General features: G+C 37.2%; 1 protein-coding gene across 2 annotated transcripts in view; it reads left to right on the top strand.

Moving 5' to 3' along the window:
- The window catches only part of Tll1 (tolloid like 1), a 201,965-nt gene that overhangs the window by 149,304 nt on the left and 36,770 nt on the right, over positions 1-15,891 (top strand). For both annotated transcript variants that reach the window (XM_021218792.2, XM_029532162.1), the window contains 2 exons: positions 12,498-12,693; positions 15,010-15,135. In XM_021218792.2, coding sequence (XP_021074451.1) covers positions 12,498-12,693; positions 15,010-15,135 — 322 coding nt within the window. The remainder of the gene's footprint in view (positions 1-12,497; positions 12,694-15,009; positions 15,136-15,891) is intronic.

Genomic DNA, 15,891 nt, shown 5'->3' with positions numbered 1-15,891 from the left:
CTTTCTTTCTTTCTTTCTTTCTTTCTTTCTTTCTTTCTCCCTCTCTCTTTCTCTCTCTTTCCTCCCTTCCTCTCTCCCCTCCTCTCCTTCTCTCCGTTCTTTCTTTCCTTCCTTTCCCCTTCTTTCCTTCCATCTGTATTACAAGAAAAACCAAGAAAAGAAGCAATTAGAACTAAAGATATAGAGAAATGATTTTAAGGACCTTGTAGCATGCTTTGGTTAGTCAAAGAATCTAGGAAGTAAGAGCTCTAAGTGATGTGCGAAAGCCTAATAAGATGATAGGGCATGATAGGTTCAAATAAGAGCTGGGAACCCAGATGTCTCAGCAGAGAAGTATTTTTGAACTGACCACAGTACACCTGATTCGCTGTCCAGCCATCCAAAGGCAGAAGCTCCCCTGCAATCACTGGTGAGGTATACTTGGCTCTGAGAGCAAAGACTGTGGTCATATCTTTGTCACCACGGCAACAGCATCAGGGGCATCTAGAGGACATCTGTACAGTTAAATCCTCTCCGGTCTCACCTGCAGACCTCTGTGATACATCTTCAATACTTGTATCGTCTCTCTTGCATTTGCTACTTTATTTCCCACACACATCTTTCGGCATGAAAAATAAGCCTTTTCTATTTTGACCACAATGTTGTATCTTATGTTTCTGACAACTGACTACTTTGCAGTTGGGAAAATTTGGTTTTGAAATTTATTTGCATTTGATGTTTGTTATTTTAATTTTAATAATAAACATTATTCAAATAATGAGCTTACAGAGAAGAGCGAACTAAGGTATCTGATTAACAACTTGGGCTAGAGAGATGACTCAGTGCTTAAAAACATTTGCTGTTATTGCAAAGGGCCTAAATCTGGTCCTATCACCCTCATCAGATGGCTCACAACCACCTATAGCTATGGTTCTGGGAAATCGGATGCTTTCTTATGACCTCTACAGGCAATGCACATACACGGTGCACATGCATGCACTCAGAACTATACACGTCTACATAAAATAAAAAAATAAGTCTTAAAAATATACCTACGAGTTCCATTGCCATTTTATATATTTAATTGAAGATATGATGGATCATAAAACAAATAGTTCAATAAATTATAATTTTTTATTACAGAAATGATGTCTAAACACTGAGAAATTTGAGGGATAGTAGCTTGGATCTTCTGAAATTTACTTATATCAATTAAATTGTTGGTGATCAATTTAGTAGTAGCAATTTTAAGGGTCCAAAAATCACTGAAAGAAGACCCCAGACTCAGTATGCAAAGATAAAAAAACTAAATCTGCAGAAATAACCAGCATGCAGGAATTAACCATTTTTCAAAATGGAAACCTCAGACAAAGACTAACAAGTCTTCTTATAGGGGATGAGGAGAACTCTCTAGAAGGTTTAGGCAATCTAAAATTTCACTGGTAGGTGCTAGGGGCTCACAGGTAGTCAGTGGTCTGCGTTCCTATGTCATGAATGTTTAACCATATGATGAGCTAGGGCTTCCCCCAAACAGCCCATTCTGCGATATTTTCCCATTCTTGTGGTCATTTTCAGGCTGTTCTTTGAGAGGGGGTTTTATGACCTTGTTTCTGCATTGTAAGGTCTGTTCCTGGAGCTGGTGTCTTATGTTCTAGTTCCTGGGACTTATGTTCTGTTCCTGGAGCTGGTGCCTTATGGCCTTCTTTTCTAAATCAGGCCCAGTTCCTAAATGGAGACAAATGGGGTTTATGATGTCCTTTTCATGATCTTCAAAAGTAACATGGTATAAAAATAATAGTCTCATCTTTGACACAACTATAGATACATAAGCTATTTAATTTTTATTGATTGGTAGAATTATTTAATGACCCCTATGCTTTTGAGGTTGAGTTTGGCCTATATAACATTTTATTACTATCTTTAATTTTCTACTTTTTCTTCATTTTGACTTATTTCTATTGTTTCTGCCTCCACTTATGTGTTGAACACATTTTCTTAAGTGATTGAACCTGAACCTACAATTACCTTCATTACATACTGACTACCTCCTCTCTAACTCATTTCAACACTTGACCTCAGCACTCATCCAAAGAGCACCATCAAATCCGCTCCATCGCTTCAACAATAACACATAATGGTTTATATCAGCCACTTAGCCAATGCCCTGCCTTACTTCATGCTTGGAACTTGAGGTGACAAAGAACTGCAGGCCTTAACTCTTGATCTGCATGTCTTATGTTGTGCAGTATGAGGTTGTAACATCACTTACAAACACCTAAAGGGTTTTGAGTGTAAAATAAAATCCAGATTCAGTTGCTGTGGTTCAATCTACTCCTTTTCTCCCTCCTGCAGGGAGATCTTTCTTACCTTCTAAAGAAATACGGTTTCTTCTCATATGACAACTTTTTCTTTCAGTGTTTCACTGATCCTAGGTCTCTAGACATTCCTTTTTTTTTTTTTTTCCTATTTCCCTCTCTGTTCATTTCCTTCTTCAAAAGATGTATACTTGATAGCTCAATTTAAGCCATTTTACACAAATTTATTCATTGCAATTGTGACAGCTTGAATTTAAACCAAGGATCAATGTATAGATTTGCTTCGTGTTTCTCATGAAAATAGGCTCACATAGAGCAAAGGCCTTTCACATGCTAAGGGTGTCTTCGGCACCAATGACTCTCTGAGTAATATTTGCTAATGTAAAGGATGGATAACTGTGTGACAGTATGTGGTATGCAGTGGTTGGAAATTTACATACCACCCTCCCCTCCCTTTTAAGGAAAGGTACATGAGTTTCAATTGGAGGCTCTAAGAATAAATAGGTAAGCTAGATTTATGGAAGATGTGGTCTACTCTCTGACTGAAATTAGACTAGATATCCTGAGTTCTGAAAAATTCAGAAAAGGAAAAGACTTAGATGTCTTGATAAACCCTTCATCTCCTAGGAGAAAGAACCAAGCCTGGAAACTTTTATTTATTCAGTCTGAATTTTATACTGATTAAAATCAAATCAGCATTGATCGTGCAGTTGATTCTGGTTTTACTTGCTTATTTTCCTACTCAATAAAAATTATAGAAACCCCACATCAGTATTCTATTCATACTCAATAAAAATGATAGAGACCCCACATCAGTATTCTATTCATGTTTTCATATTATTTAAAGACACATAACAAACACCTAACAGGCACTTTACAAGTTGTGATGAGCCTTACAAAGCAAATGTGTGTTCAGTTAAACTCCATTCAGGCATGAGTCATAGTGTTGTTGGCTGTGAGTTTGGTACTAATGAATTGACAATGATAATTAAAGTATCCTGAAATAGCAATACACTTAAAACAAAGTTGTTCAATGATTTTGGATAAACATTTTGTGACTAGAATCTTACAGAAATCCAACATTGTGTTTGCCAAGGAGCAATGTATCCATAATTGTTAATTCACATTTTTATGACAACTTTATAGAACATAAGTACTTATAACACTGTGAGTGTACACAGATAAGCTGTACACTTTCCTTAATTATTCTAATAGACATTTAGCTTAATTCATTTTTTAAAATTTATATATTTATTTGTACAATGGAAATGTTTGCTCTGAGCCTGTGTCCACTCTAGATGAGCTGCTGAGGACAGACACCAGCACTCAAAGCCTGGTTTAATTCATTTAATTATCTGTTCATATGAATCTATTTTTGTTTAGACATATTTCTATGAGGCTAGAGAAAAAAATTATAATTGGTTTCTAGAATCCACGTGGTATATTATAGCCTTCTATAACTCCAGTTATTTGACCCCCACAGTCACTAGGCATGCATGTGGTACATATATGCAAAGAAATAATCATACCTATCAAATAAAATGTGAAAAGGAAATTCTTGACTACTATGTTTCCATTATAAAGAATTCATTTTTTTATTTTCAATTTTTATTATTTAATTTTTGAGGACTTAATATACAGGTATTATATCTATATCATGCCTTTTCTTCCCCCAACTACTCCAGTATTTCTTCCTCTCCCTCCCTCATTCATGATTTATTTCGTTATTATTGTTACACACATATGCATGTACATGTAAATATTTGCACACATGTATACGCAACCTACTGAAGGTCTTTAGCATTGGTCATATTCATGCCTATGTGGACAGGGGTAACTCTTTGGGTTTGGTCAACCTATGTGGGAGCTTATCTCTTGAGGAAACTGATTCTCCTCTCAGCCTCAGTTAACCACCATGCTTTTCATTTAGGGGTGTTTTATATGGAACACCCCTTGTCCATGTTGGTGTTGCCATAATGCTGGTCTTGTTTAGACAGTCGTACTGTTGTAATTCTGAATGTGCATTTTTCCCATCATGCCTGCAGACAATATCTACCCAGAGGCATCCTGGGCTTCCCTAACATTGTCCTAGGCTTAGCTGTAGGGGTTGCATTGCTGAAATATCAGTGAGAGTTGGGTACTCCACAGTCACTAATTCTCTTCATTTTGACCATATGTGGACTTCTGTAATTGTCTCTATCTGTTGAAAAAAGAAATCTTAATGAGGTATAAGAGGTACACTTACCTATCTGTATAAAGATAAATATTTGGAATATAGTTATAAATTGTATAGGTTTAAAGAAAGTAACTGTTGTAGATTCTTTTAAGGCCATGACCTCTGCAGTCATGGGTAGTTGGCAAGCTGTGCAGTTTCAGACATGAATTTTTTCCTATTGAGTGGATGACCTTAGAAAACTTCTGGCTACCCTGAGCTAAAAGTGCTACTATTGTGCCATTGAGAATATGTTGTATGTATGTATACAATATATGTATGCACACACACATACATGTCTGTAATATATCTTAAGCTTATAAATGTTTCCTTATTCTTTTTGTTTCAACTGCAATTATCTCCTTTCTTCTATTTCTTTATTTACCTTTCTTCCTGCTTCTCAATTAAAGCATCCCCATTATTCCCATCTACCCCCATCCATTGCACCTGTCTTCTACTGCCCTCCCCGAAGCAGCTAGCTGTCCCTCCACCTCTGCTCTTCCTTTCCTGCTCTGAGGCCATGGCAACTCATACACTCAGATTTAAGATTTGGAACTAGGTCAGGAAATAAGAAAGAACTTTTGATGCTCGTCTTTCTGGGCCTGGGTATTTCATTGCTTTACAGCTGAATAGGATTCCTTTGTGTATATGTACCACAGTTTTCATGATTCATTCATCAGTTTAAAGACACGTTATTTCAATCATTTAGTTTTTTTGTGAACAGATCATCAAAAAGCATGGCTGAGCAATCTGTGTTCTAGGATGACAGGTATTTTGGGTCAGGGAGTGGGATACTTGGGTAACATCATAGATTTATGTTTTAGTTTTGTCTCCTGATTTCCTCATTGGCTGCATCAATTCACCGTCCCACCAACACTGAATAAAAGGTCCCCTCTCCTGCTTCTTCACCAGAATTTCTTTCTTTCTTTCTTTTATTAAAAAAAAAAAAACAACTATTTTTTATTAGATATATTTTCTTTATTTACATTTCAAATGTTATCCCCTTTCCTAGTTTCCTCTCCAAAAACTCCTGTCCCTTCTCCCCTCCCCCTGCTCCCCAACCCACCCACTCCTGTTTCCTGGCCCTGGCATTCTCCTATACTGGGTCATTGAACCTTCATGAGACCAAGGGCCTCTCCTCCCATTGATGACCAACTAGGGCCATCTTCTGCTACATATGCAGCTAGAGCCACCAGTCCCACCATGTGTTTTCTTTGATTGATGGTTTAGTCCCAGGGAGCTCTGGGGGTACTGGTTAGTTCATATTGTTGTTCCTCCTATAGGGATGCAAACTCCTTCAGCTCCTTGGATACTTTCTTTCACTCCTTCATTGGGGACCCTGTGCTCCATCCAGTGGATCACTGTGAGCATCCACTTCTGTATTTGCCAGGCACTGGCAGAGCCCCCTCAGGAGACAGCTATATCAGGATCCTGTCAGTAAAATCTTGTTGGCATCTGCAATAGTGTCTGGGTTTGCTGATTTTTTATGGGATGGATCCCCAAGTGGGGCAGTCTCCGGATGGTCATGTCTTCAGTCTCTGCTCTGAACTTTGTCTCTATAGCTACTTCCATGGGTATTTTGTTCCCCCTTCTAAGGATCAAAGTATCTACACTTTGGTCTTCCTTCTTCTTGAGTTTCATGTGTTTTGCAAATTGTATTTTGGCTATTCTAAGCTTCCGGGCTAATATTCACTTATCAGTGAGTGCATATCATGTGTGTTCTTTTGTGATTGGGTTACCTCACTCAAGATGATATCCTCTGCATTTCTTATCAGAGTTTTTCTTGATTGTAGCCATGTGACTAGGGTGAAGTGACTTCTCAGAGTAGTTGTAATTTAAATTTACCTAAATACTAAGGATAATGAATAATTATTAAGATATTTCTTAACTAAGCTTCTTTTCTTGAGATTTCTGTTAGAACACCTAGCCCATTTTTTACTAATTTGTTTCCTTGTGTGTGTGTGTGTGTGTGTGTTTTTTTTTTTGAGTTCTTTGTATATTTTGGATATTAATCCTTTATCAGATGTAGATAGAAGTCTAATTTTATGGTTCTACCCATGGATATTCATTTTCCCAGAGTCATTTGTAGAAGACATTGGCTTTTTCCCATGCTAAGTTTTAGGCATCTCTATCAAATGTCAGATGGCCATAGTTATGTGAATTCACATTTGGGTCTTTTATTTTTTCCACTGACCTAATCTCTGCCTTGGTGCCTGGACCATGCCTTTTTATTATAATTCTGTGATGAAGCTTGAAATGTGGTACGCTAATCCTCCGGCATTGCGTATTTTATTCTGGGTTACTTTGGCTGCCTTGGGTCTTTTGTGGTTTCATGTGAATTTTAGAATTCTTTTTCAATTTTTGTGAAGAGTATCATGGAGATTTTGACTGTAGTTGCACCAAGTCTGTAAACTGTTTTTGATAAGCTGGTCACTTTCACGATATTAATTCTGCTAATTATGAGCATGGGTTGCCTTTCCATTTTCTAATTTCTCTCTCAATCTCTTTCTTCAGATATCTATTAATTTTTTAATTAAAGAATTTGTCTACTTTCTTGGATGGGTTGATTTCTGGATATTTTGTTATTTTGAGGCTAATGTGAATGGTAATGTGTCCATGAGCTCTTTCTTTCTATGTTTGTTATTGGTATATATGAAGGCTAATGAAATTTGTAAGTTGATTTTTTTTTTTTTTTTTTTTTTTTTTTTTTTTTTTTTTTACAGGGTTTCTCTGTGTAGCCCTGGCTGTCCTGGAACTCACTTTGTAGACCAGGCTGGCCTTGAACTTAGAAAACCACCTGCCTCTGCCTCCCGAGTGCTGGGATTAAAGGTGTGCACCACCATGCCCAGCCTGATATTATATTTGGGATCCTCTATGTATAATATTGTAGCATCTACACATAGGGGGACTCTGACTTCTTTGCTGCCTATTTGTATTCCTTTAATTTTCCTTCTCTTGTTCATTTGCTCTAGTTACAGCTTCCAGCACTTGGAGACTCAGAGATAATCAAGGGAGCTTTTATCACATCCTAAAGAAACATACAGCATTATAAGAAAATACTTTAAAAACCTATGTGCTGTTAAACTAGAAAACTGAAAAGAAATGGATGAATTTCTAGATTTGTCTAAAAGATAAAGTTTAAACTAAAGAGATGCCATCCTCCTAAACAAACCTATAACAAACAAGGGCAGTGGAACAGTCACGAGTCAACAGAAGAAATCTGTTCAATCTGCAAGGAACTATTATCAATACTTAAAGTATTTAAAAAATAGAGACAGCAGAAACACATCTAAACTGCTTCTTTGAAGATATAACCCTACTATTAAAACCATGTGAAAACTCAACCAAAACCTAAAACTATAGGCCAATGTCTCTTATGAACAAAGAGTCAAAGATGCTCAATAAAATAATGCCCACTGAATACAATTTTACATAGCAAGAGTTATTCACAATGATCTGGCCAAATTGGCTTTATGCTAAAAACCAGTTTTAAATGTATTTATCTCATTTTTTACATTCTTTCAAAAGTGCTCCTGTTTTTTTTTTTTTTTTTATTTTTATTCTCCATAGAACTTTTCTCCTTCAGATAAAGGGCTATTAAGATAAAATCATTCCACATTTGATTGACATCTGTTGTAAGCACTCACTAACTGCCTGTCATTTATACTTTTCTGTTAGTGTGACATAGTTTTACTGATCGCATTGCTGCTTGCTTTATTATTTAAATACAAAAAGCGACATACATTTATCAAAGAACTAAACATATCTTTTCTCTTGAACAGACATCAGAGGGGTGACCCGTCTTACCATTTGGAAAGCGCTATGTTCCATAAACTTGTACTCTCAAAATACATAGCTTGAGACCCGACCCACAACGTTGATTTTAATATTTGGAGTAATTAGAAATGATTAGGTGGAGTGTCACGAATGGCCTCAGAGCCCTTGTGAAAGCGATATAGGAAGAAGACTCAGTGGATAGGCATCCTTTACAAAGAACGTCATCATCAGCTAAGGAGTGTGTCAGTACCTTAACTAGAAGCTTGTCAGCTTCCACAACTGAGAAGAATAGTTCTGCTGTCCACAAGCTACTTAGTCTGTGGGCTATGACATTAAAAAGAAATGTATCCTGAATAGGCCATCACTGGGAGTTTTTTTTCTTCTGCTACTGAATATATTGCCTCTTAACACCAACATAATAAATTAAGTTTGTATGTGAATATGGAATTAATTTGTAACACTTAAACTCCTTTCATCGGCAGTATTATCAGTAAAGGATCTTCTAGTACTGTTTTAGTTGAGGATTTTTGGCATGTACCACTAAAGCAGAGGAAAAAAAGTTGGAGACTGGAGATGTTTACAGGAAAAGCTTCAAAGAGACGCCAATAAAGCAGAAAGAAGTAAAATAAACCCAGAGCTTAGTTTTGTTTAGAGTGAAATCCCCACATGCATTAATTCAAGTGGGATTAAGTTTGAGGGACTTGTCAACATTGCTGCACATGGATGAGACTTCCCCTATGTGAGCCAGATATGTTTAGCAGCCCTGGCAGTCCTTAAAATGAGCTTCAGCACTCTTCACAGTGTATGAGCTTTTGCCGTGCTGTTGTGCTTGGCAGAAAGCAATTATTTTGTCTCTTTAAATATGTTTCATTAGCTTAAAATTAATGAATATGCTTTGTGAATATACTAATAACCCAGGACAGGAAGGCATGTTAATAGGTTTATGGTTCTCTGTTGGTCATTTTCTTACTGTTTTGGAGTGTTCCGAATATGAATTGACTTATTATCAATCAGGGTTTTTTTTTTTTACCGTTTTTGTCAAAACCAAAAAAAAAAGCCCTAAAATAAGTGTATATACCATTTTGTTATATTATCTATAATATTGTATCATTTTGGTTGACATGCTAGTATCTGATCGTGTTAATTATATTATTTAACTAATACTTTAGACCTTGATTAAATGACATTTATGAGATGTCATCGCTATATCTATCTCTATTATAACATTTACCATCATAATCATTTTTGGATGAACCATTCAGCCCTGAGGACATACAGACAGATAGCATTATAAGACTAAACATGTTATATTTAGGAATATATATATATATATATATATATATATATATATATATATATACATAAAACATACATATATGCATGCAATAACAATTAGAAAATGAAGACAGGGCCATGAATTCCATTGTTGGTGTTTCATTTGTTTTGAGACAGGGTTTTTCCATATAGGTCTGGCTGTCCTGGAACTCACTCTGTAGATCAGGCTGACCTCAAACTGGGAGATCTACCTCCCTCTGTGTCTGCCTCCTGATGCTGTGACAAGAGAGGTGCCTCACCATGACAAACAGGTGTGAAGGGCAATGAATTTGAAGGAGAGCTGGGAGGAATAGATGAAAGGCTTTGGAGGAAGGGGAAGGAACAAACCTTAGAATTACATTACCGTCTCATAAATACAAATAAGGAAAATAAAGAATTTGTCACAGTGTTCTGAAGCCTATTTCTAAACCTCTTTTTCTCTTGCAAACTAAAATTGTATTCCCAGTTAGTGACAACTTCCCTTTCCTTTCACCTCCAGTCTCTGCAAACACCAATTTTTACAGTGACTATAAATTGGAATAGCCTAGTATCGCATGTAAGTAGAATGATTCAGTTACTTTTAGCTTATTTCACTCAGCATATAGTCTTCAAGTTTCATCCATGACAGCAAACAATATTTCATTCTACTTACAGGTTAGATCTTCTTTGTCTATTCATACATCAATAGATGGATGTTATTTACATCTTTCTACTATTATCAGTCATTTAGTATTGAACATTGACATGCAATTATAAGCATATATGCTTATGTATTTGTGTGTATATATAATGTATATTGTATATATGCATACATGTGTAGCTGTGTGTGTATGTATGTGTATGAACACATATACAGCATAGCCAGGAATTGTGTGGCTGGGTGGACCTTGAGTTGGGCCCTCGTTCCCTTCCTGTGAACCCTCCCATAAGCAGTCACCAGGAAACTATGGAAAGAGTGGTGGGGTTGGACACCTTTAGTTCTCACTAAATAGAAACCATCTACCTTACCCTTGGTTCCCTTGAAGCAGCTGTTGAGAGCATGAACCTCTTAGGTTTCCATGTAGAGCTGAAACCTCCTCAAGGCTCTGAGCTTGTTACCCCTTCTTTGTGGATTTGATCTCCTTCAAAGGCCCGTTAAATATCAGCTTTTGAAAAACATGTTCAGCGTTGATGTGTACTTTCACCATGGTCACTATGGATATTAGATCTGTTTACATTACAATAAACCTGCCAGGTTCACAGAGATTTTATGCTCTAGAGAGCTTAAAGTCTGTAATCAACCAACAATGCTGGTATCAAAACACATTTATCTTATGTTAATTGTGCATGGCATTGCATCTAGCACCTAGCTCTTCAACTATCTATGCTTTATTTTGAGAAGAAACTGCCATTTTCTCTTTTGATTCCTTTTTGCCTTTATTTATCTTTGGCTTTCTTATCTTTTTCATTGAACTTTTGGCTATTGGCTTAACATCTGTGGGCTTGACGTAGGTATTTATTCTTTTAAATCTATGTGTATGTATATGAGCTTGTGCTCCTCTGTTCAGCACACAGTTGCAGGAACCTATGGTCCTTACAAGAGGGGGCTGGAAGCCATGGTGTGGGAGTCCCAGGCATCTGTGAGCTGCTGTGTGGATTCTGGGAGCTGAACCAGGGTTCTTTGCAAGAGCAGCTAGTGCTTTTAACCACTGAGGCATCTATCTCTCCATCTCCTTAATTTACTTTTTAACTTCTCTAGTAATATTTAGATCCATCCCACATGTTAGTTGATAAAGTAATGTAACATAGCCAAAAATATCAACTGCATGATATAAATCAATCATGTTTTCACTTATGCTTGATTTTGTTACCCCCAAGTTGATGAAGTATAGTTATAATTAGGGTCAGTGGAGGAGATACATTGCACAAGATTTATACTCAGATTAAACCTAGAAAAGTATGTAAACACCAGCATTCCATTCACTGATAATGTCTATGAGATTGGTGCTGAGAAACTACAAAGCATTTCTGAATGCTATAGACTTATGTGCATGAGGAACACTCCAGATACTATGTAACTATAAATGTTTATTATGGGTGAGTGAATTTACATTTCTATTTGATTATTCATCAGTACTAGATACATATTATGTAGTATGTAAACGTCATATCTTAAATAGGTACTAGTAAAAATATAAATTATGAAGTTAGTGTTTTATGGCTATTTCTCTGAAAATATACTCTTGTAAATATAACTACTCAAATTTCTAAATGTAACTAAGTGAACAGTGAATTTCCTATAAATTAAAAGTTGAAGTGATTTTAGCTAAAAGTTAAAAAACACATAATGAGTTCTAACAATAGGATACAATCAATTCTCTTTCTTTAAGCACAGTGGTGGTAATTATTTTTAAATTTTTAGTAGTGCCTCTTTTGGTTTAATCCTGATAAATACTGATTTTGAAAACAGAATTTAACCTATGATTAAGATTATTTGAATTTGACATTGCTAAATTTTAATGTACATGACTTTTAATGAGAAACAACAGGGATTCTGAGTTGGGTGAGGCCAGTGTGGAGTATAACATAACTAGTTCCAACATAACCTGGGCTATACAGTGAGACTATCAATCAATCAATCATAATCAATCAATCAGTCAATCAACCAATGCATTTCCCTTCTGTTCACTCAAGCTGAGGTTGATGACCTATTTCTAGGATTTCTAAAGAAGTGTAAGAGTTCCTATGTGTGCAGCGTGTCTTTAGCTCATTTTTAGTCATATGTTTTCCTTTGGGGGGTTATTTTCATGTTCATACCTTAGTGCTATGCCACTAAGGATACCAAGAATAACCTTCCCATTCCACTTGTCTTATTAACATCTGTTAATGAGACAAATCATTTTTACAATTCCCCATTGCAGATCGAAAGACACGACAGCTGCGCCTATGACCACCTAGAAGTTCGAGACGGAGCCAGTGAGAACAGTCCTTTGATCGGACGGTTCTGCGGTTATGACAAGCCTGAAGATGTAAGGTCTACGTCCAACAGCCTGTGGATGAAGTTTGTCTCTGACGGGACTGTGAACAAGGCAGGGTTTGCTGCTAACTTTTTTAAAGGTAATCTGTGACATCTTGGTTCTTTGGGGGCGGGGGGGGGGGTGAGGTATTCCGGGCATTAAGCTTTGCGTCTTGGCAGAATTGGATTTGAGATCATTGAAAGCTGAAGGATGTCCTCACGTTCTATATCTAGTGTGTATTACTAGGAAAAATAAAACTAATATTACTGCAAAAGTTGCATCAAACTTACATGTAGGACATTCATAGGCACGCATTTGAAGTGTATCATGTTTGAGTGAAAATAGGAAAAACGAATACACTTTCCTCTGCATGGACTTTTATAGGATAAGTGGATTAATTTGTGTATCCAAATTTACCAGCAGATATCTAAGTGTTTTCATTATTTAAATAGCACAGTTCATTGTCAACAATAGTTGCTCAGGAATTTGCTATATAAATTGAAAGGACGATAAAGCTATCACGTCGGCTATATAAATTCATCAAAATATATATTGACATGGTGATTTTTTTCTGGATGTGTCATATGTCACAATGGTAGAAACATGCCATTGGTAGAAAATGGTGATTGTGTGTTTAGCTGTCAAAATGATTAATGTTTTTCTGATATTTGTCTCCATAAGGTGTTTGTATTTATATATAATCTATACTAATTCATTAATGAAGAGTAAAATTATGGAGTACTATGTCTGTGTACATTTAAAAATAATTCATATATCTGCATCAGAGAAAAATTGGACTGAAGTTTATCATGTATTAATATTTATTCATTATATAATATAAAATTGATATATTTTATATATGTTATATTTTATATATTAAAGAACACATTATATTTATGTAAATATATGTTATTTTTACGTACAATCTGGATAGCTTTTTTAAATTAATTTATTTTTATACTCCATATCCCATTGCCTGCCCCCATCCACCCTCTGACTGTTCCACATCCCACACCTCCTCCCTACCCCACCCCTTGTCTCCACGTGGGTGCCCCCTCAACCCTACCTGAGCTCTAAACTCCCTGGGGCCTCCAGTCTCTTGAGGGTTAGGTGCATCATCTCTGAATGAATGCAGACCCAGAATTCCTCTACTGTATGTGTGTTGGGGCCTTATATCAGCTGGTGTATGCTGTCTGTTAGGTGGTTCAGTGTTTGAGAGATTTCGAGGGTCCAGATTAATTGAGACTGCTGGACCTCCTATAGGATTGCCCTTCTCCTCAGCTTCTTTCAGTCTCCTCTAATTCAACAACAGGGGTCAGCTGCTTCTGTCCATTGGTTGGGTGCAAATATCTGCATCTGACTCTTTCAGTTGCTTGTTGGGTCTTTTGGAGGGCAGTCATGATAGATAGCTTTTTGTGGGCGCTCCATAGCCTCAGTAACAGTGTCAGGCCTTGGGGTTTCCCCTTGAGCTGGATCTCACTTTGGGCCTGTCACTGGACCTCCTTTTCCTCAGGCTCCTTTCCATTTCCATCCCTGTGATTTTTTCAGACAGGAGTCTTAGATGTGACTGTGGGATGGCAACCCCATCCCTCACTTGATGTCCTGTCTTCCTGCTGGAGGTGGGCTCTATAAGTTCCCTCTCCCTACTGTCAGGCATTTCATCTAAGGTCCCTCCCCTTGAGTCCTGAGAGTCTCTCACCTCCCAGGTCTCTGGTGCATTCTGGAGGGTTCCCCCAACCTCCGATTTCCTGAGGTGGCCTGTTTCCATTCTTTCTGAGTCTGAGCATTTATATTAAAAACACTGAAGCATGAAGAGTTCTAGACAACTACTAAATTTCATTTTTTTTTAAAAATTTATAATCACTACAACTTACTTTTTGACGAAGACATTTGTTTAAATCATTTGTATGGTACATGGTTGTGTGCATGTGGTATTTGTATGTTTGTGTGTACACAGAATGGAAATTCAACCCAGGTTTTCATATGCAAATCTTATGTTCTCATATGCAAATCATTTATTCTGCCACTCAGCTGTGTGTCTCCAGCCTCTAGAAGGATGTTCTGAAATATATTTAACAAATTTTGCTGTGATATCATTAAATGTTGCTGTTCTTTTTCAACTTAATCCCCGAACCTCTCTGTGATTTAATAATCTCCGTTTGCCCTTAAGTTCAGAAACAGAATGTGTTGTGTGTGAGACGAGATGAACTTCAGTTGTCCCTCCGTCAGGCAGGTTTCCGGTCTCTTGTTCTGTGGTTTAGGTTCCCATGCCATTCGTTCCTACGTCACACAGTCAAGGATTAAAACCTTTGCTGGGAAATGAGCTGGCCGCTTTATTCAGAGCCACTAAACATCATATTTCAGTCCCTATTTCAGTCAACTCCAGTTGGACTGTATCTTTCTTGATTTTTTGTAGAGGAAGATGAGTGTGCCAAACCTGACCGAGGAGGCTGTGAGCAGAGGTGTCTTAACACACTAGGCAGCTACCAGTGTGCCTGTGAGCCTGGCTATGAACTGGGGCCAGACAGAAGAAGCTGTGAAGGTGGGATCTCTTCTTTCTCTCCTCTCTCTGTCTCTGTCTCTGTCTCTCTCTCTCTCCCTCTCTCTCTCTCTCTGTCTCTCCTCCCCCCCTGCTTCCCTCTCTATCACTCTCTCTACCTGCATTTTCTCCCATAGCAACAATGGCTGACATGAAACCTCACCTGCTCTCTGGCTATTGGCCTCTATACTTTGACTTTTGGTTATGAAGCTTGTACATGATTATAGCTCTACTTTCCCCGGCACCTTGCTCTGTGTGCATCCACCCACCCATCCCTCATCATTCCCCCAGTCATGTATTCTCCTTCCCTGTATCTGTACACTTGGCCCTCCCTTCTGTTCTGTGGTTCTGTGACATTTGTCTTTATCGTTTTCTTGACATACTATACGCAAAGACCACACATATTTGCTTGTTACACTAACCAACCCCAATTTCACCATCATATCTTCAGCACCTACCACAGACATAAGCATTTAGCACAAATCTAAACATATTTTATGCAATAAAAATTATTATACAATGACATTTTTGTGGTTATTTACATTTTGTCATTGAGATTTCACATGAGGGTTTATGTATAACATTTTGTTACCAGGAATGGTAATTTTACACAAGTTTCATTCCTCAGAGTAAAGCCAGAGCGTATTGGCTGATCTCCTTCCCCCCTTTCAATTTCTCTCCCAAGATCCCTGTTATTTCACCTTCACAGATATTCACTATATATATATATATATATATATATATATATATATATATATA

This window comes from Mus pahari, chromosome 19, assembly GCF_900095145.1.
Source record: "Mus pahari chromosome 19, PAHARI_EIJ_v1.1, whole genome shotgun sequence".
Lineage (NCBI taxonomy): Eukaryota > Metazoa > Chordata > Mammalia > Rodentia > Muridae > Mus > Mus pahari.
The sequence above is the reverse complement of the archived record's forward strand: the minus strand, read 5'-3'. Positions and strand labels throughout refer to the sequence as shown.